Here is a 22,700-nt window from a genome sequence, read left to right as displayed (position 1 = left end):
ACTGAACACAGACAGCCCTACTTTCATTGAGCTTTCTCACATTTTGTTCTATGGGAGAGTTTACATCAGTTTATAACACAGTAGAAAATTCAGGGTAATGAAAAGAACATGAACTTTGGAGGCAGACAGATCTGGGTTTAAGTCCTGATTCCTTAAACTGGGTAAATTTAATTTTAACTTCACGGAGTCTCCAAAATGGGGACAATCCACGAGATTGTGGGTTGTTGAGAATATTATATCAGATAATATATATAACATGGTTAGTACGGGACACGTCATGGTAAAAGTTCAATAACAGTTAATGTTTTGTTTCTAAAACACAAACTTTAAACAAAATACAGGAGTATGTATGTGTGGTGCTTTCAAGTGTCTACTCCTTCTAGTTTTTGTTTTTGCTTTTTAATTTTGAAAAATCTTTTTTTTATCACTGATCTGAATTAAGAGGAAGATAATGGGTAAAATATAAAACTCTTTGTTTATTAGTGGAAAGTATACCCAATTTTGATCTTAAAAACCAGTAATAAGTTTACTTATATTTAATTCTTAAAATTATTACTGAGGTTCAAAATACTTGTCAATGTACTTTACTTCTCTATTAAATTCTCCTGGCTGAGGAGAAATTATAGATCTGACAATTTCTCTGCACTGTGGTTCTGATAATTACCAAAATTATATTTTTCTGTTCTTTTCCACTCCTTAGAAATATTTGGCCAATGTATGAATCAAGGAAGTAAATAATCTGCAAACCAAACAGACTCTTTTCCATTTTTTAAACTAGAAGTTAGAGACTCCTTTTAGTAAGTCTGGGTATATCAACTTTTATACAAAGAAAAGACTGAAACGACACAATGTCCAATAAACATGGCTAGTGCATCAGAATTTAAATTTCACACAGCTTTCTTTTGTTAAGGAAGATCAAGCAGAGTTCACAGCCAGAGTAGAAAGGGAGAAAATACTTAAAGAAGAAGCAGAGTAGTAGGTGAGGGTTTAGAGATTCCCTACTCTCCCTTCCTCTCTCCAAGTTCCTGACAAGATGTTCCCAGATGGTCTTTTAGCTTAATCCTTTTGTGCCCAGCCAAGAATACACAAACGTGTTTCTTCATAGAACTTGAATAAAATTTAAAGCAACGTGTTTTTGGAGGATCTAGATCTATTTGCCTCTATCTATGAAATTAATATTGTTTAACCTCCAAAGGGACCTCTTTCAGAAGCCACTGTTGTGCTTGATTAGGCTGCACTCAACGGCTGGCAGTGTAACTCCCTGCAGTGAGAGGTCAGGATCAGAACAGTCACCTTTTGACCACTGTATATAAAAAAGGCAAAGCTACCTATAGACCTACTGGGTTTCTCCTATTTTCTATATTTCTTTATGATCCTTAGTTTAAATGGCATCTTTTTCCTCTTTTTTAATGTAGCCACAGAAGCAAATGTGGTCCATAAAACCCTCAAAATGCCTGAAAATTAAACTGTGAAGGAACCTAGATCCATAAAACACAGTAACAATTCACTGTCAGAACAGCAAACCCCCCAAGAAACCAATTCTAAATTGCTGTGGATGCAAAGTAAGTGCCGCCATGTCCTTGCTGATATCCAGGCATTTGGCTAACTCCATAAGCACTTTTTCCCATGCTCTGTCCCTTGTACGTACTAAGATTTGATAGGAAAGGGAAGAGGAAATTTCCTGGTTTGAAATTCCAAGCCTAGAGCCCAGAAGAGGAACAGGAAGGGTTAACGTGGCCGCTGGGATGTGTGATCATCAGTGCCCATTAGCTCTTACTTTTAGAACCAAGTCTTCCAAATCTTGCTAAAATAAAAGGAATTACAGGGGCGCCTGGGTGGCTCAGTCGGTTGAGCGTCCGACTTCAGCTCAGGTCACGATCTCGCGGTCCGTGAGTTCGAGCCCCGCGTCGGGCTCTGGGCTGATGGCTCAGAGCCTGGAGCTTGCTTCCGATTCTGTGTCTCCCTCTCTCTCTGCCCCTCCCCCGTTCATGCTCTGTCTCTCTCTGTCTCAAAAATAAATAAAGGTTAAAAAAATTAAAAAAAAAAGGAATTACATTACTTATATTTAATGATGCTAACTAGCAGATAATATGCAAAATATAATTTCAATGAATTCCTTTTAATTTATTTTCTGTGCTGCTTTGTGGTATTCTTACTCTCTTTTCTATTTGGTTGTTTTCATGTTAAATTCTAATGTGGGTTTCAGATGTTTTACATGACAACATTTCATTAAAATTCAATGCAAGTAAATATAGGGTGCTGTACAGAAAAAAATGTAGTCATATAAATCTATATATATCTGTAAGGAAGATCAAGTTAATCCCAATTTTAAACCTCTTGTCTGCTCTGAGCAAAGTCTTGGTTCTGTAACATTGAAAGCCAATTTAGTGGTTTTAAATGATTCCTTCCATTTCTCCTGTTAAGTAAATCCTGATGATCAAGATGGATGTCAAAAGGGCCAGAGCACTAGTCTTCCTCATGTTTAAAAAGATCCATTAAGCTCTTCCTTCTATTGCTAATAACTAAAGAAGCCCCACTTACAGTTGAACAATATTTCATAGTCCCAAGGCATTCATAGATATCTCACTTGGAGCTAAGATTAAACTATGAAACTACAGAGACCAGATATTATTACACCTGTTTTAGAGATAATGAAACTAAAGCACCAAGTTTAGTTATTTGCATCAAAGAATCTTGGCTAATGAGTCAAGACTAAAAGTCAAAGTTTCTAATTTCCCTTCCAATATCCTTCCCTATATGTTAACTCTCTCTACTGCCTGGGTCACATCTTTTGTTTTTTTTGTTTTTTGTTTTGGTTAATGTTTATTTATTTTTGATAGAGACGGAGTGTGAGTGGGGTGGGGGGGGGAGAGAGAAAGAGAGAGGGAGAGAGAGGGAGAGAGAGAAGACATAGAATCTGAAGCAGGCTCCAGGCTGTCAGCACAGAGCCTGATGTGGGGCTTGAACTCATGGACCATGAGATCATGACCTGAGCTGAAGTCAGACGCTTAACTGACTGAGCCACCCAGGCACCCCTGGGTCACATCTTATTTAACTTTCTCCCCACAACTCTCCCTGAGAGATGCTCTAGAGTTCCTCTCATTTAAGAGAACCACTTAGTGGCTGATTTCTGTCAATGTAATAATTTCACTTTGTATTACTGGCCGGCAAGAAATGTTCCCAGCAGCTAAATTTTCAGATAAATGTTCAAGTTGTGATCATTATGACATTAAAGTCACAGGTTAATTCTAAGCCTTTCCAGAGACATTAGCAAAACCTTTAGTTCTGAAGAGACATGTAATTCAATCCTTCTCTTTTAGTCACAATAACTAAATGAAATCAAGATATGATTTATGAGGTGTAAGAAGGCAGTTTATGATTTTCCAACTGTTGGTTTACTCAGATGTCTCTGGCACATTTTCTGCAGACCTATTCATGAAAGGGTAAAGAAGCCAATTACTGTAACTGAAAATTTTCAAACTACACAATAGCTATAAATTGAACTAAAATGACGTGAATGCTTTTGGCTGATTACAACCACTATTTTTAAACTCAGCTTAAAGATGTTAACAGTGATGATAAAAACAACAACAACAGTATTAACACATACGGAGCTCTGTGCTACACACTCAGCTAAGAGCTTCATATACATCATTTCATTCTCACATCAACTCTAGCAGATCACTACCAGTGTTCCCCCTGTATTCTAGATAAGGGGTCAAGGCTTAGAAAGAGGAAATAACTTGCCCAAGATCACACGGTTGTTAAGCAGCAGAGCTGGGATTAGAACTCAGGACTGGCTGACTCCAAATCTTGAGCTCTTATTGAACTCTTCCATGTTTGCCTCTTAATTAGAGCTGAAGTCATAGATGCAAACTTGTATAAAACTTTAAAATGTAGGAGGTCTCCTATACTAGAGATACCATGTTGTGGATAGTTCTGTCATACACAGAAGTGTGTTATTACCCACTCTTTCAGTACGGATTCTAATCAACTTTAATTTCTCTATTTTAGTCTAGCTGATGCCTGAAAAATTACAATAAGTAAAGAAGTTGCGGGAGAGATGAGGTAATTGTCTTCAAATTGGTTTGTGGGTTCCTGGCAAACAATGAGTAACAAGCTACTGGACTGTCTGTGTGCTGAGGAAGTACGGGGGTTGGTTAAATTTCCTCAGAATGGTTCAACTCCTTTACAATTGACCAGATGGCACAGTCATTTCTTCAAAAACAAACAAAAAGCCCCAAACAAACAAGAAGAAAAATGACTTTTTAAGTCTGCCTTGGGCTGCATAGTCAAGATATGAGGCAACTTCAAATCTGGATTCCATTACCTTAAACAAAATAAATACCAATTTTTAAATATTTATAAACACAACTAATACGATTATGTTAAAAACAACTACATTCATCTTTATTTAAATGAGAACTGCCAATATTACAGCTGCTACATATAAAGGTGCTGGCAGAAGATCTCGTTTCTGTTAGATGTTGCTTCAGGTAAGAGGGACATGGAAAAGCCCACTGACACATTATTTTAATATTTTAAAAAGAAACTTGTTAACTTGCAGATGTACTGTCTACCTGGACTGAATGGAAGATCATTTATAGGTTACTATAAATATCAAGAGTCATAAAAGAAATGCAAGTTGATAATTTAGGCTTTAGATAATCTGCTGTTATTTAAACTAGGGCGAGTAAAGCAAATGACCACATATATATATACACACACACACACACACACACACACACACACACACACACACACACACACACACATTTGCAGGTAGAGCTGGCATAATTTAAGATCACTAAATTATGCAGACTGGCGATGATGCTTTATTAATCTTTCAAAATTATAAGCAGTTGTCACCGGTTCTATATCACTTCAGGTTTCTAAAAAAAAAAGAGGCAGGTATAGGTATAAATATAGATTCCATTTATCATGTATTCTGGGTAGCCTCTCATAGAATTTAGGTTTTTAAATATGTATATGCATAAGTGGTATATATAATATACACACGTGTATTTATCAGTCACATGTGCTGAGAAGGCAGACTGACATGAGGGACAATGAATTTCACAGCATTTCTTCTTCTAATTTGATTTTATAATATATGAAAAGATATCCCTCAGGAACAGAGAAAGAGAACACTATTACCACCCTTTGAGTATGTGGACATGTTCTTTGCTTAACGGTGACATGTGCAGAATCAAGTTAATGCTGACAACTCCCTGGGAGCAGTTTATTCATTACAGCATATTAACCGATCTGTGTCACAGATGTAAAGATATTAAAATATCACTTTTGGAGGAAATCCTGTATTAAGTTTCTCAGAAGACCATGTCTCTGCTAATAGACTAGATACTAATTTTATTATTTTAAAATTGAAGGACGTCTGGTGCCAGGCAAAGTTGTAATAAGCTCACTTCAACTTAACTCTCATGCTGCTTACAATAAAAAACTTGAGAGAGAAAATACAAAAAACAAAAGGCCTGAGGGCTCTAAAAAGCAAACAAGAACAATGTAGACTGGGGAGGAGAGTCGAACTTGCAGATAGGACTGCTACGGTGGTGTTTCTCAATTTGTTTTGTTTTTCCTCTTTTCTCTCACAACTTTGACTTGAAAGTGAGTCTTGGGTTGCAGTGCACAGTGATGGCAAGAACAGTCAAACGTCCGTATGTCTGGGAATTAAGGCCTCTGTGATTTCAAGAGTGTAGGAAAAGCCTGCTGTCTTTTATACTTCTTTTTTGTCTCCTGGTTTTGCCCCAAGGGTGGCTACAGTGTGTGTGTATGTGGGGGATGGGGGCAGGTCCTGCAGTGGCTGTGCTGTGTTAGCAGCGTCAAAGCATTTAAGACTTTAGCAGGTATTATAACTATGTTTCATGAGGTAAGGTAAACGTGCTTAAAATGAGTGGAGATATAGAAGTTCTCAAAAGAGAAACAGAAACTATAGAAAAGAACCAAATAAAAATTTTAGAACCGGAAAATTCAATAGAAATTATCTAATATGAAGAACAGAGAAGAAAAAAGAAAATAGGAAAAAACAAACAAAAAAAAGAATGGAGTCTCAGGGATCTGTGGAATAATATAAAAACTTTAATGCTGGTGTCCAAAAAAGATTGGTGCAGAAAAACATTTAAAGAAATAATAGCTTAAAAGTTCCCAAATTTAGTTTTAGAAAGCATACAGTTACAGAGTTAAGGAGGCCAGAAAACCTCAAACAGGATAAATTCAAAGAAATCAAGCCCAGACACATTATAATCAACCTATAGAAAATCAAATATCACGAAAAAAATCTTGAAAGCACCTAGAGAAAATCAACACGTTACATATACAGAAACAATGACTGTGATTACCATGGATTTCTCATCAGAAAGCACAGAGGGAAGAAAACAGTGGAACAATATGTCTAAAGACCCCACTGGAAAAAACTATTAGAAGTAATGAAGTCAGTAACATTTCAAGATAAAAAAATATATAAAAATGTGTATGTGTTATGTTTCTATACACTAAAAATGAAAGCAGCAAAAAGAGAAATCAAGAAAACAATCTCATTTACAAATGCATACAAAAGAATAAAGTACCTAGGAATAAATTTAACCAAGGAGGTAAAAGACCTGTATATCGTAAACTATAAGACACTGATGAAAAAAACTGAAGATGATGCAAATAAATGGAAAGATATTCCATGCTCACAGACTGGATGGATTAATATTATTAAAATTCCATAATCCCCAAAGCAATCTGCAGATTCAATGCAATTCCTATCAAAATTCCAATGACATTTTCACAGAACAAATAATCCTCAAATTTGTATGGGACTACAAAAGACCCCGAACAGCCAAAGCAATCCTGAGAAAGGAGAACAAAGCCAGAAGTATCAGGGTCCCTGATTTCAAACTATACTACAAAACTACAGTAATGAAAACAGTATGGCATTGGCATAAAAATAGGCACATAGATCAATGGAATAGAATAAAAACCCCACACATATATGTTCAAGTAACGCTCAACAAAGGAGGTAAGAATATACAATCGGGAAATGATAGTCTTTTTAGTAAATTGTGTTGGAAAAATTGGACAGCTAGGTGCAAAAGAATGAAACTAAACCACTATCTTACACCATGTAAAAATCAATTCAAAACAGAGTAGACTTCCATGTAAGACCTGATATTATTAAATTCCTGGAAGAAAACATAGGCGGTAAGCTCCTTGATATCAGTCTTAGTGATGTCTTTTTTGATCTGACTCCAGAAACAAGTGAAACAAGAACAAAAATAAACAAAGGCCTAACTACATCAAGCTAGAAAGTTTCTGCACAATGAAGGAAATCATCAACAAACTAAAAAAACAACCTACTGAATGGGAGAAGACATTTGTCAATGATATGTCCAATCAGGGGTTAATAGCCAAAATACATAAAAACTCTTATAATTTCACAAAAAAGCAAATAATCTTTTTATGATATGGGCAGAGGATCTGAACAGACATTTTCCTAAGAAGACATACAGATGGCCAACAGGCATATGAAAAGATCCTCACCATCACTAATCATCGGGGTAATGAAAATCAAAACCACAATGAGATATCACTTCACACCGTGGGAATGGTTATTATCAAAAAGACAAGAGGGGCGCCTGGGTGGCTTAGTCAGTTAAACAACTGACTTCGGCTCGGGTCATGATCTCATGGTTTGTGAGTTCAAGCCCCGCATCAGGCTCTGTGCTGACAGCTCAGAGCCTGGAGCCTGCTTCGGATTCTGTGTCTCCCTCTCTCTCTGCCTCTTCCCTGCTCATTCTCTGTCTCTATCTGACTCTCAAAAATAAATAAACATTAAAAAAAAAAAAAAGACAAGAAATGACTAGTGTTAGTGATGATGTGGAGAAAAGGGAACCTTTGTCCACTGTTAGTGGGAATGTAAATTGGTGCAGCCACTATGGAAAACAGCATGAAGGTTCTCAAAAAGTTAGAGCTACCATTTGGGGCATCTGGGTGGTTCATGATCTCATGCTTTCTAAGTTCAAGCCCCACGTCAGGCTCTGCACTGACAGCATGGAGCCTGCTTGGGATTCTCTCTCTCTGCTCCCTCCCCCGACTCACGCTCTCTCTCTCTCTCTCAAAATATATAAATAAACTTTTAAAAAAAGTTAGAGCTACCATATATATACACACACACCACCCACACACTGAAATACTATTCAGCCATTAAAATGAATGAAATCTTGCTACTTGTGACAACATGGATAGACCTGGAGGGCTATTACGCAAAGTGAAATAAATCAAGCAGAGAAAGACAAATATCATATAATTTTACTTATATGTGGGATATAAAAAACAAAACAAAATAAAACCTAGACTCATAGATACAGAGAATAGGCTGGCAGCTGCAGAGGGCAGGGAGGTTGGGAGGGCCCTAATGGGTGAAGGAAATTAAGAAGTACAAACTTCCAGTTATAAAATAAATTAAGTAATGGGGATATAATATACAGCGTGGGGAATATATTCAACAAAACTGGATTAACTTTGTAAGGTGACAGATGGTAACGACTTACTATGGTGACCATTTCACAATGTAAACAAATGTCGAATCACTATGTTTTTATACCTGAAACTAATACTGTATGCCAATTATATCTCAATAAATAGAGTATGAATATGGCAGAAAGATGTAATATGTTATCTCTTTCATTTTTAACTTATGATGGCTTTAACTTTTTCTGGATCTTTCTTAGAAAGTTAGCTTCATGATCACACCCCTTTTTATCCTTCCAATCAAGACACTGCAATGACTCTTTCACTTTAGAATCCAGAAATGAAACCGGCCACCTCAACTTTTCTCCTCCCCCTGAATGTTAACATTATAGGCATTCTTATCTTTCTCTTTTTTCTTACCCACATGATTACAGGGCTTCAAAAGAATCCTGAACATGGAACAGAACAGTCTTTTCTTTAGGATGGAAAAGTGCTACAACAAGTGTTCTTAGCTTACTAAATTGATAATGGGACTTGTACAGTTCACTCAAATGGACCAACTTAAAACAGAAATTCCCTGGATCAGCTTTAAAAAATAACTTCATTAATATTTAATAAAATTTATGCATTTAAAACACTGAATAAACGAATTAGTGCTCCACTAGAATGTCAAAAGAAAATCTGCATCTTTAAGACAAGTCAGAATACATTTTATTCTTATAGGGTACTCACAGAAGTCAACTCCCTGAGGCCAAAGCAGTATAAATATTTTTAGAAAGGTGAGTATGGGAAGATGAATTCCAAATTAGAGAATAATGAAGCTTTAGAACTGGAATGGACCTTGTTAGTATCTATTATAATCACCACATTTTACAAATAAGAAAACAGAAACTCGAGAAAGTAAATTGCCTGGTTAAGATCACCCTGCTAATTACTGGCAAAGCTAATATTAAATTCCTGGTTCCCAGTTTGGTAATCTTTTTGCTGTATAGTCATAATAGCTAAAGCAGTAGAAGTGAACATTTATTCGGGCCTACTAGCTGCTTGACTCAATGTTAAGTACTTTCATGAATTACCTATTTTCAGTTTTACAACTGCCCTATAGATAGGTATACATCTTGTAAATAACAGAGCTAGAATTAAAACTTAGGTTTGTCATAACACCAAGAGAGGCAGTACTGTGTAGTCATATCACGACACATTTAACATACAAAAATCCACCAGTTAAAACATTACAGAGGGAACAATTTGCATATCCTGGCCTGGACAATGAAGGCTGACAGAGAATTGTGGATTCACGTCTTTCTCTTTATGCCAGGGATCCACTGAGAGACCAGACTTAACAAGTCCAATAAATCTTGTTTTCAATTTTAGTTCTGCTTATTGCTATGTCTGTAATCGTGGACAAGTTACTTAACTTCTGCACACTTTAGTTTCCTCTTCTTTAAGATGGGATTATATATAGCATTTCATATAGAGTTGTTACAAGGATTAAATGAGAAAATACATTTAAAGAAATTAGTACACTGGCACAGAATGAACATCCAATAAATGCTAGTTGCTTCTTTTTAATTTTTTTAGCTATCATATTTTAACTACTTACTTTCTGATAAAATTCATTAAAAAAATTTTTTTTAACGTTTATTTATTTTTGAGAGAGACAGAGACAGAATGCGAGTGGGTTAGGGGCAGAGAGACAGGGAGACACAGAATCTGAAGCAGGCTCCAGGTTCCGAGCTGTCAGCACAGAGCCCAACGCAGGGCTCGAACTCATGGGCTGTGAGATCATGACTTGAGCTGAAGTCAGATGCTTAACTGACTGAGCCACCCAGGCGCCCCATGATAAAATTCATTTTTAAGAAATGTGATAATTTATATTGATAATTCTTTTTTGGGGTAATGTAAATGTCCAAGTAGACACATTTTGTGTAAAGAAAGGCATCTACAAGAATATTATGCAAAGGATGCTCCTTAGAAGGTATGTAAACCTTTTTCCTCCCACATAGGACCCCCCTGTAGTGAACTGGCCCATCATCTTCACTCTAAGCTTCATCTACAGAATTTGGGTTCCATGTTGGTCTACATACAAGGATTTTTAATTTTTTTTTTAAATTCTTAACATTATTTTTAAGATTTTATTTTTAAGCAATCTCTAAACCCGGCATAGGGCTCAAACTCACAACCCTGAGATCCAGAGTCACATGCTCCACTGACTAAGCCAGCCAGGCACCCCCAAGGAGTTTTTTAAACAAAAAATACTTTATTATTTCAACCTAAGAACTGATTATAATTCAAATGCACAGCTTTGATATGAGCCCTGATAATTTCACTGAACTCAGTATCAGTATTTCGTAGTAGAGGCCACTGAAGCTACCAGCCTATAAGCAACTATGGCTGAAAGAACTTAAGGAGTGCCTTGGAATTAAGACTTATTTTCCCATTCCTGCACATAGTTTTGGCCAATGCTAAGCAGACTCCCAAACAGGTATCAGGTATAAAGGCATGAGTCCTTGAATCACATGAGACATCAATCACAGTACCATTCCCATCTTCAGTGCCCCTGATGGACCTATTGTATTTCCTATTGTATTATGTACTCAGTAAATGAGAACGTGTTTGAGGAAGGGACGTAGTGGTTACTGGCAAATGCTTAAAAACTGGCTTTCAGAGCCGGAGAGCTGACTGACAGCATTTGTCCATCTATGTGGCTAAATATTCTCACCATCGCCGATTTAAACTACCAGTGGTTTAACAACTATCTTTCAAAGTTCCTAAAAACTTAACGATTGGCTCTTGCAAGCCAGTCTGAGCTAGTTCCAGCAGCACATCAATGGACAGAAGGCTAGGATGCAGTCTAGGAGGTAACCCTAGGTTGTTCTTCCTTAGCAACTGGCTAGTTATTACCCTTTTCCAAAGTAGAGGACTTGTACTACACTTGAGCAAGAGCCAAGGGCTCCTCTGACCCTACTTCCTTGGCCTGAAATGAATCCTAATCCTCACACCTGCCATCTACTCTCCAGGAGCCTGCTGTGTAAAATGGTTCTCCTTTATGCTAAGAACAAACCAGCTTGACTTCCAGATTGGACAAATTCTCCAAATGCCTCACTGCTGGCTTCCATCTGCTAGATGGGACCACCTGATAGCAATAAAAATGCCTGATTTATACCTGAGCTTGCTAGGACCTTCTTCCAGTACTGAATCTTAGATGGCCAGCTACCCCTTCCAGTTCTACAGCCAAATCTCCGATTCTACCTCAACACAGGGAAAAAGTCTCTATACTCTGACCCCGTTTCCATTAGCCCTTGTTACTATCACCGATTATGTTTTAAATCCAAACCCCTGATCACTTCCTACTCTTAAAAGGCAACAAGCTTCAGAAGTTCAATATAATTATTATAATGTAGGAGGATGCTCTCTGGTTATAAGAAAGGTATGGATGGAGAAACAAGAGCCAATTGGCAAATAGCACTAATAAATGTGTTTCTTATACACGTACAAACATCTTTAAATGATCTTACCTTACTCATAAACTTTCTCAAATACATTTAATATAATGCTGTTACAGCAAGATGATTAGATCAAAAGAATACCAAAACAATAAACTTCATTTTCTAAGGTTTTTTTTTTCTTTCATCCAATGGACTTTCTGTTTACAACAGCCCCTTTTCCTCTTGTTTTGTTTTCAACCTGAACAGCTGCATTAATATGGAAAGCATACCCAGGGGCCATTAATATGAAAAAAAGCTTTACTTCCCAATCACTGGAAATTCTTAAGCATTTCTATAGGCCAGAAAGAACCCCTGTTTCGTTCAGCTCTTGAAAAAAAAAATGAATATTCAGAGGCACGGTAAGAACACTGGGGCTAAACCTTGATACATTTCAAACATTTACTTAAACATGATTCAGCTGTGGGACGTGAACTTTACATATTTACATATTCCGCAGAGAAAAGGAGTCTCGTCTGGTCTGCCAGCTGTTTTCTGTTTGATCAAGCTTGATACCTTGGGAATAAAACTCACTATGTAGTAGTAGTAGTTATTAGCACTCCAGTAAAGCTGAAGACTCTTACCTGTACATTTGTAATCAGAGGCTACCCCTTTAAGCACAGCGTCAAAAATGGACATTTCCACTCTCTGCTTTCTGTGGTGACAACTTAGAAGCAAGGAAGGCTGGGACACAATAAAGTACAAAAAAGGTTCCAGCTGCAAGTCACCGGCTCCTCTTCGTCCAGGCTGCCGAACGATAGTTATACCAAGTGCCTGTCTAGCAGATGACCTCGTGGATGCATGAAGGCTTTCGAGAGAGATGACCCCTATTTTCTTCCCCGAAGGAAAAGATACGCTGCTGCTCAAGAGATCTTCTGCTGTTACGGTAGAAATACATGGCTGGCTGGGCTTAGCAACATCTGAATCAACTTCTGGGAGATTTAATGAACTCTTGCCTGGTTTTTCATCATCCTTATGTTCTTGGGATTTTGATTTGGGTATGGCCGTACAGGAATAGGTCATTAGTGAGATTCTACTTGCGGTAATAAATACGTCAAAGGGAATAAAATTGAGATTTTTTACAATTGATGACTGGCGTGAGGGACGGGCGATGCGATGCTGACTGGTACCGCTGTGCTGCTCTATTTGTACTATTCTGATCTTAACGCTGTCACTGCCAATTCCACTATCCTGAGCACCACTGTACCGAGATGAGGTTTCAGCCACGTTTCCATCAAACGTATCCATTTTTTTCTGTTCTTGCTTAGAGATCTGTAAGGAAAAATAAAATATTTTAAACTAGTTACATCCCAAGTGTTATTATATAAAGGACGTTATATAAATATGTTGTTAAAATGGCTCTAGTATTACCTATATCAGAGTAATCCTAAAAATCAAGTAACCATTCAAAAAATTATTCATATTAAAATGCCGAGGAAATACTTGAGAAAAAGCATCAAATGTGCATTTCTATTATTAACATACACCTTTGAGTATATTTTGAGTCAGACTTCCTGTCTCTGGACTGATACTAACAGTAGTATGGATTTAAAAATGCCTCTTTAAAGAATATATTAGTCTTCTTGACAGTGATTTTTTTTCAAGTAGTGTAATAAACTCGTATTTCCAAATCATGATTACTATCGGTTGAAATTCTATTTTAGGTAGAAGTAGCTTATACTGTTTACCCTTGTCATTACAGAATTAATTTATAAGTTTTTGGATAGGAGGAAAGAGAGGGAAAAGTCAGCAGTCTTAAATTATGAAGGAAAAGAAAAGTAAAATAAAGTGTATTTTATTAAAAATGAAGTTCATTTTTCTCTACAATAGGACTTGAGCCAAGAGTATATATAAGTGATTAAGCAAAATACAAGTAAGTAAAGCCCCTGAAGGTGGATTCTTCTTTTGTGCACTAAAGGCTACTTATTCTCAAAAATTTCCATCCACCACTCCCTGTGTGGAGAACAAAGGACAATTTGGTGGCAGCGGCAGTTCCCATCACTGTGGCAGCACAGCACCGAGATCTCTAGTTTGCTCCTCTGCTCCCCTTTCTTAGGTCCTGCCAACCATCAGTTTGTGAGATGCTACTCGAGACCTAGATGTTTCATTTGCTTTTTTATCCAAGTAACACAGATTCATTAAAGAAGCCATGGACAATCTGAGGAAAAACCCAAATCCTCCCGACTATCACTTATCACCAAACATGACCAATGGTAATATTTTAGTGTACTTCCTTTCAGTATTTTTTTCTCCACCTGTACAAAGGTCCCCCCTGCCTTCGGTCCCCTTATGGTTATGATCATACCATAGAGACAAAGTATATCCCAGTTTTTAAAAATGCTAATATACTCTTCATAAATGCTGTTTTAAAAGGCTGCATAATATTTCATTTAGTGTTAGGAACATTTGTTCAACCATTTTCATATCATTGAACATTTCAGGTTAAAAAAAATTTTTTTTTAATGTTTATTTATTTTTGAGAGAGACAGAGACAGAATGCAAGTGGGTTAGGGGCAGAGAGAGAGGGAGACACAGAATCCAAAGCAGGCTCCAGGCTCTGAGCTGTCAGCACAGAGCCTGATGTGGGGCTCGAACTCACGAGCTGTGAGATCATGACCTGAGCCGAAGTCAGAGGCTAGACCGACTGAGCCACCTAGGCGCCCCAGAACACTCCAGTTTTTAATTTTTGTCAATAAACATGTGTGGAAAAACACTTAGTATTTCCTTAGAAAAGGCTCTTAAAAGTGGAATTACTAGGTAAATGGTATAAAAAAGTTTACGGTTACTGAATATTGTCAACACCCTTCCAAAAAGGCTAAATTAATTTATATTAGCACCAGCAATGGAAAAATACTCCCCAATGTACTGGGTATTGCTTATCATTTCTTAGGCTTCTTTAATTTAATTGATAAATATAGTATCATTTTTCCACATGGTACAAATTATTATGAGTTGCTTATGTTGAAGGCTGTTAACTAATTCAAGACAGTGATGTAAGAGTCACTAGAATTTTATTTTATTTTTTTCATTAGATTTTTAAAAATATTTCTTGCAAGTTGATTTTAAAATAGCTGAAGGAGACATATTGTTATCAAAGTCCAACAAGAACTATCTGAAGCAAAAACAACTTAACCCTGTTTTTTTTTTTTAATTTTCTTTTAACGTTTATTTATTTTTAAGACAGAGAGAGACAGAGCATGAATGGGGGAGGGGCAGAGAGAGAGGGAGACACAGAATTGGAAGCAGGCTCCAAGCTCTGAGCCATCAGCCCAGAGCCCGACGCGGGGCTCGAACTCACAGACTGCGAGATCATGACCTGAGCTGAAGTCGGACGCTTAACCGACTGAGCCACCCAGGCGCCCCTTAACCCTGTTCTTTGAAGGTACCATGTACTCTTAAACCATTCTATCTGTGTGGTGCTCTTTCCTGCCTGGAGAGCCCCTTCTGAGCTCCTGGTAGCTGGCAAATATTTAGCTATCCATCAAGACTCAGAACAAATGACACTTGTCTGAGAATTATTCTCTCATTCTTTTTCTGCTTGGTGATCCTAGCACTTTACACATACTTCGATTTCTTCTCCTAAAATGTTCTGTGGTGGCAGTATTAGATAGTGTTAAAATATTTATAGGCTTTACAGGCAGATGGCTGTGGGGTCAAGTCCAATACCTTCTGACTGTAGGATTCTGGACAAGGTACAAACCTCTCTAAGGCTACATAACCTCATCTGTAAAATAGGGATATTAAATTTGACCTCAAAGGGTTTGAAGATTCAATGAGCTAATTTGCCTACAGAGGTCAGCATAGTGTCTGGTATACAGTAAGCACCTAATAATGGGCAGCTGCCGTATGCCTGTCTCTTTTACCAGGTAAAGGACTGTTGGAGGGACTCAGCCATGTCACTTGGCTTCTATCTTATCACTAGGGATTAGTGCAGAGCCTGACATATTGAAGAGAAGATCCAGAAATGTTTGAGGATATGTTAGTTTCTGACAGAATAAGAAATGAAAAAAATTGCTCTGCAGACTAGAAATACATGATTGTTAGTATATAAACACGTGGACACAGACCTCCCCATATACTGTTCTCTTTAAGGTCTTTCCCAATATATTCATGGGCTCTTTCCTGATCTGCACTCTACCTTGTGAGCTGACCATACTTCGCGCAATCCTCACAGTCTCTGCTGGGTCCTCAACCTCACGCTGGGGACATTCACATCCAACCAACAAAGTTGCTGCAGCACTAAATGAGTTAATGTGTTCAACACACACAGCAGCATGCAATTAAGGGTAAGTTAAAAAAAAGAAGTCCCCTTCTTAGCGAAGACTTCCTCAACCCCACCAGATGGTGCCAGTTTTACCAGCTTTTGCAATTTTGTAACAAACTAATATTATCTTAGCACTTTTCACACTGTGTTCTGTCTCAGAGCAATTCAATGTAAGCCACTGAAAATAAAAAAAATAAGATACCACTCACTGAGTACGTTTGTTATTTGCCAAATGTTAGCACACACATACATTTTCTATACCAAGTGTTATAACCCTTTGAAGGAGTACTGTTATCCCCATTTCACAGCTGAGGAACCTGAGGCTTAAAGGGATTGATCAATAGATGTAAGGTCAGTCAGGTATTAGGCAATGGGTAAGAGGGACCGCCATTCGTATTCCTAGTACACATGATATTCCTTGTAACATAGTAGAGCTTAACAATTGTGTGCTGACTAAATAAACAAAGGAGCATATTTAACATAAAAATTCAGTAAAATAAAGAGCAAGGCAATTACCAAATGATAACTTAATTTTAAAGCTTTTAGTTATCCCTATTATAAAAATTTCAAATATACACCAGATCCATTACCAACTAGGAATTCTCAAATAATATGTGAAAAAAGTAGTCTAGGACTTAGTGCCCACGTTTTGAGGCATCACAAACTAAATATCTGTATACAACGTAATAAAGAAATAATAAAGAATCCCTTTAGGCTGAGTTCCGTGGAACACCCAAATCCAGAAGTCAACTATTTTTATTCTCTCAGTCAGGAAAGGCGAACACAGTTAACTACATGAGACTACTTTCTATGAATAGAGCATTACATTTTCTGATTTACGGATTTGTTATTTAAAGTCTAGTCTCTCCTTCCTTAAAGTAAATTAAGTGTTCCCCAACAGTGTTAACATGACAAAATAAACCTCCCATAGGTAAAGATATTTAGTGTTCAGCCCTATTACGTGTTGAGATTGCCACATTAGGCTCTAGTGAATGTCAGGTAGCCTGATCTTGAGATATAAATAATCAGCAAGGGCAGGATGGCAGCTATCAGCTTGGGTCATGCAGGTTACTGAACAGAAGTCAGACGGTAACTAATTCTAGTCACTACTGAGCAGAATGGAATTTGAACCAATGACCCAGAGATGAAAGACTCTGACTCTCACTGGAAAAAAAAAAAAAAAAAAAAGTACAACTTTCTCAGTACTAGGAAACTAAATTCTTAAAACTGGGTTAAAAGCCAAGATTTCCTCCATTTTTCTAAGTTTCCACACTATTTGTAGCAATGAAATAAATAAGCTGATGATTTTTGAGACATATTTAAAAATCCATTGGTTTGTCACCAGTTCACTGCAGATTTATCTATTATACTAAAGAGTATCTGGCCTGCTCTTGAGAAGTTTTATAATTAATTATGTGTGCTAAGCCCTAAACTTGGGCATCAATTTACTATTCCTTTGTGGAAAGAGAAAAGTTCACCATGTAATAACTCTGAAAATAACTTTTGCTTTATTATTGTCTGAGGGGACTAATAATTTAAGTTGTCAAAAAACAGCAATATCTGCTTGCTGTTAGTGAATGCAGCAGCAACATGGATCTCTGGGCAGTGCTGTTACATCAGCTCTCCCACTCTTTACCTAACTCATTTAAAATGGACAATAAAAGTTTTCTTTAATTAGCTACTGGTGTGCATTAACATGATCATGATTAAACCATAAAAACCAACTGTACATTACTCTGGTCCCCTCTTCCATGTGTTTTGAATTATTCTGTTTGAAAATGTACTTTGCGTCCCTTTTAAAAGTTCGACCTTCTGCTTTCAGAGAATTAAATGCATATTACTGTAGTGAAGAAGATAATGTTTCAGACCTCCAGGCATATATTAAACACACTGGCAGCACTTGAGACAAAATGCTTTACTTATTAGATACTTCCTATTCTAAACAGTGTCATCAAAGGCTAAAAACAAAATCCATATAAAAGCTGCACAATGCTTCCACACAGAACCCGTGCCAAAATCCCTGTACTTTCCAACTAATGAGGAAAGGATGTGTACTCTTAACATATGAATGTAAGATTTTCCAAGCATTCACTTTAGGAAACTGGGCTATTGATTCCATATGGGTTATGTTAAATGAAACTGTATTGGTAAAATAACCTTTAAGATATCTGGCATGATAACTATAATTAAACAATATTTAAAAGACTAAAACAAAAGGGAATTTGGTTCCACAATGGCTAATTAAAATAAAATGAAAAAACACAGCCATGCCATCTATCAAGATAAATTGTTATTGTTTAAGAACTATTTAAATACTGTTAAAATATACTTTTAGATAAAATCTGAAAGAGCTGGAAAAATATTTGTGGCTGAAAAATGGATAGTTTGGTGAAGTAAAAAGTATAGGACTCTGAAATTTTATGCGGAGATAACAGCTTTAAAGCTTTGAGCACAACCAGATGGTACTTAAATCAGAGGAATTCTACGGTTTCACTATCAATGGGTTTCAATACGAGAAGATTTTCGATAGTTAGGAAAACACATCAAGTTGATAGTTTACTTCTTAGATCATTTCAGCGCATTTTCCCATCCTTTCCCAGCTGGCGGTGGCACACACCCTAGCCACCCAGGGAAAGGTGCTGAAAGCTGTACTGGGAGCTGGCGAGCTGGAGCCAATTCCTTCTTTTAATGCATGGAGATAGGTAAGTTTACTAGCTCACCCTGGAGTCTGGCGAGAGCCACAGTATCTCAGGAGCAGGGGCTAAAACCATACTTGAGTATGTGACAATACCAAAGAATGTGTTAAAATAATTTCAAATGACATTAATTAGATGTTCTTCAGTAGCATTTGGGAGCACAGAAAGATAAGCTTGACTGACTGAAACTTCTGGTTTGGCCATATCAACGTTTTTATGGGCACATTCAAAAGTCAGCCTCATTAATAAAAATGCTTCACATAAATGGATATTTACATTGTTAAAGAAAAATATGTAGAAACCAACCTCTTGAGAATTAGCAAGATCTCAAACAAATACATTTTGTGCTCTGATGGATGACCAAAAAAAAGGGCAATTCAGCATCTATTCCAATGCTTTGTCATTTTAAGGAAACCTTCTTAACTATACACCAAGCACAGATATATCTACGTATTTTCCCACCTTCCTATTGTAATTATGGTTCTGTAACAGCAATGCAGAAGTAATATTTCCACCACGCGACAGTCATACTTTAACCTTCATCAGAATATCTTTTGCCGATCGGAAGATCATTTTTCACATCTTACAAATTATGAAAAATCAAGTGTGAAACCACAAAACCAAAGTGACAATCACTATCTGTATATCACTGTGACATTTACTCTGATTTTACTATCCCTGCTAAAATGTAGTAGTGTCTTCAAAGAAGTAAGGATCTTACACAAAATAAAATACAATACAAAATCAGTTACAGTATTTTAATGGCTTCACATACTGGAATTACAAAGAAGAATTTTTACAAGCTTGAGAAAATTATGTGCCTCACTGTCTCAACATTTGCAAACATACTCTTCTAGCTGCATCTTTTAGAAGTTTGGTTTTTGGGATGGGGTGGGGTACTGCTGCTGGGAGAAGGTCGTTGTATACTTTTAACCCCAAAACAGCCTACTTTGGAAGTTTTACATAAATAGCAAATTGTCGTAACTATTGGCAATACTTAATTTCTGCTGGATGAATTAATTTAATCAAGAAAACAAAGTTTATCTTTAAGTCTCAAATTTTCAGTGATGTCGGCATTGTACTTAATAAACTTGTTACCACTTTATGCATGAATTACCATAAGAGCTCAGTGATGTGCCAGGTAAAATTTAAGCACATGAAATTAACTAAAACATTATAAAGAATAAATTACCTTCTTTATGAAACATCAACTGTCACCAATCCATGTTATTTTTAACTTAAAAACCCAACTTGAACAAGCACTGGGTACTACAGATACACAGTGTTAGAAAAGAAGGGCTTTTTAGATTTTATTTCTCTAAGCCAAATGTTATACCAGATTCCACATAATATAATTGTTCCCAGTTGGACGGCAAAAAAAAAGTTTTCACAATACTGCAGTAATTATGCAAAAGAGCAGAACTAATGACACCCATCACTGCTTAACAAATAGAATGGTAAAGAGTACTACAGTTTCAAGTTTTCCCTTTCATGAAGTTACTTTTCCGGCTCTTTGAAGTAACAGTATGAGGCCACTACAGCCTGCTAAGTGTCAGTTCACATATTCACATTTCAAGACCAGGGCTAAATGCAACAAAAGCAGCATGGTGATAGTCCAGGCAAGGTTGTGTTTTACTATATAGTCCATGTTTGGTCTATTGTTCTAATTAAAGTTGTAAAGTACAAAAACGGACCAGTTCTAAGTGCCAAACGGACTATATAAGACCTTGGTTATTATCAGTGTGTTTCAATATGGTAAGCCAAACAAACAAACAAACAAACAAACAGTCTACACACCAACCTCTCCACACAAGTTCAAATCATACTTCTTGAGATTTTATCTGCAGTGTTGACCTTTAGACTTTTGTGTCTGTCTGTCCTTTTTATACATATACGACTTCATAGCATAAACTTATTTTCAGGAGCTTTTAAATTCATGAAAAAAATTAGTCCCAGGTGAAACTTTGCATACAAGGCCTTAACTGAGAAACAGTTCTTATTCTCTCTCCCTCTCTCTCTCTATGTCTGTCACATATAAAATTAGAACAGGTTGGTCCTTTTTGTTCAAGGAGACTAGATCTAGTTGATTTATACTAACTTCTGAATTTAGGTTTGACTTGTTTGCTTTTTGTAATGATTCAGTTTTTAAAAAATAAAACTTAACACATTGTGGGAACTTGGATCTTTATCAAAACAGATGCCTCTACATTAGAAAAAACACCCTGCTTTGAAATGACCACGATGTTAATTCTTAAAAAGTGGCTACTGTGTGTACCAGGTAACTACCTCTCATACTGATGAAATCCAAGGTTCATACCACTAATGTCAATGTGGAAACCATTTTGTCTCATGGCTGCTTAAAGATTTTCAATAGGATTAAATCAGCTGCAAGTCCTTATTATATCAGGGTTTACAATTGTGTCTGAGCTGGAGTCTGTTTCTCATAGAATTTTACTCAGAGACGGACTTAGATTGGCTCCTTAGAGCTAGTCTGATTTTACTAGAAACAACTGTATCACATCAGCCACTCTCATAAACTTGCCGTAAGATTGAATCAGCCCTGACCCTGAAGCAGATGAAAGTTTACCGAGCCTATGCATTCTCTGTAAGAGTCACAGAAAAGTTTGCATGTAGTTTCTGCAGAAGGGCAGAAGTAGAATATGCTTATTAACTATTCCAGTGGTCCTTTGCCTTGCAACTCTGAACCTGATAAGAGTTCTGATAACAAAATTATAGGTGAACTTGGTGAAATTTCTACTGATAAAAATACATACAAACTCTTGATTATTTTATCCTTCAAATCGCATATAGTCCTTTAAGGAAACTATGAAGGGTTTATGGAAGTGATGCCAGAGCATGCTCTTAAAACTAATCTTCCCCTCATTTTCAGTACAACTTAAAAACAATGAACAGGGTTTAAGTATATCCATAATTAGCTTTATCCAATAGCTGGTTTTCATTGCCAAACAGAAAATAGTTGACAAAAATATTGAGCTGATTTTCATTATCATATATTCTATTTATTAAATCTAAACAAATCTGGTTCGGTTAACTGTAGATTCTCTTCAAAGTAAACCTGAATCTCAGTAGTCTCCACCACTTAGCTGATTTTATTGAAATCCATCAAGACATAGAATAGAGGTTCACTTACTAACTTTTATTGGCTACCCTTTAACTTCATGATAGCAGATCAAATCCAAACTGAACTAAAGCTACATATTGATTCTGTTTGTCCTATGTTATCAATACCTTAATGATGCAATGGACAATGGACTTGAAATGCAAAATGGTCAAGATGTTAGAGAAAAACGTTTGCTTATGCCCTGCAGCCAATTCTTCTTTTCCATTAGAAGAACTTTGTTCTGTGCTGCTACTCCATAAAAATCATGACTAGAATGACCTTCCACACAAACTGCTTTGATCATAACCTCTCCTTTTAATCCCTAGAAATTTGAAGAATTCTCTAAACCAAGTAAATACTGTATTCCTAACAATAGTTGGGGTCAGCTGGCCCTACACCATCAGTTAATTTTCATATCCTTATATGTCCTAAGTAATATTTGCTGTTCTAAGAAAACAACTTACTGTATATTAATGAAGGTAATCCAACATATATCTTAAGGATATTCTTGACCATGTGGAACTGTCTGCATAAAAGTTTAGAAGTTAAAAAAAGAAAATGTTAGATTACCTCCTCCCAAATATCAAGCATCAACTCTACAAACATTAAAGTAGGAAGCAAGTCTGGAAACTCAGGAGAAAACTTTCTCAAAAAGCTTTTAA

General features: G+C 36.7%; 1 protein-coding gene across 6 annotated transcripts in view; it reads right to left on the bottom strand.

Annotated features, from left to right (window-relative positions):
• VPS13B (vacuolar protein sorting 13 homolog B) overlaps window positions 1-22,700 on the bottom strand; it is an 801,572-nt gene that overhangs the window by 198,207 nt on the left and 580,665 nt on the right. For all 6 annotated transcript variants that reach the window (XM_019468011.2, XM_019468006.2, XM_019468010.2 and 3 more), the window contains one exon: window positions 12,542-13,229. In XM_019468011.2, coding sequence (XP_019323556.2) covers window positions 12,542-13,229 — 688 coding nt within the window. The remainder of the gene's footprint in view (window positions 1-12,541; window positions 13,230-22,700) is intronic.

The sequence above is a fragment of the Panthera pardus genome, unplaced genomic scaffold (assembly GCF_024362965.1).
Source record: "Panthera pardus isolate Hobbes unplaced genomic scaffold, ASM2436296v1 HiC_scaffold_7, whole genome shotgun sequence".
In the NCBI taxonomy this organism is placed as follows: domain Eukaryota; kingdom Metazoa; phylum Chordata; class Mammalia; order Carnivora; family Felidae; genus Panthera; species Panthera pardus.
This window is presented reverse-complemented; position numbering and strand designations above follow the sequence as displayed.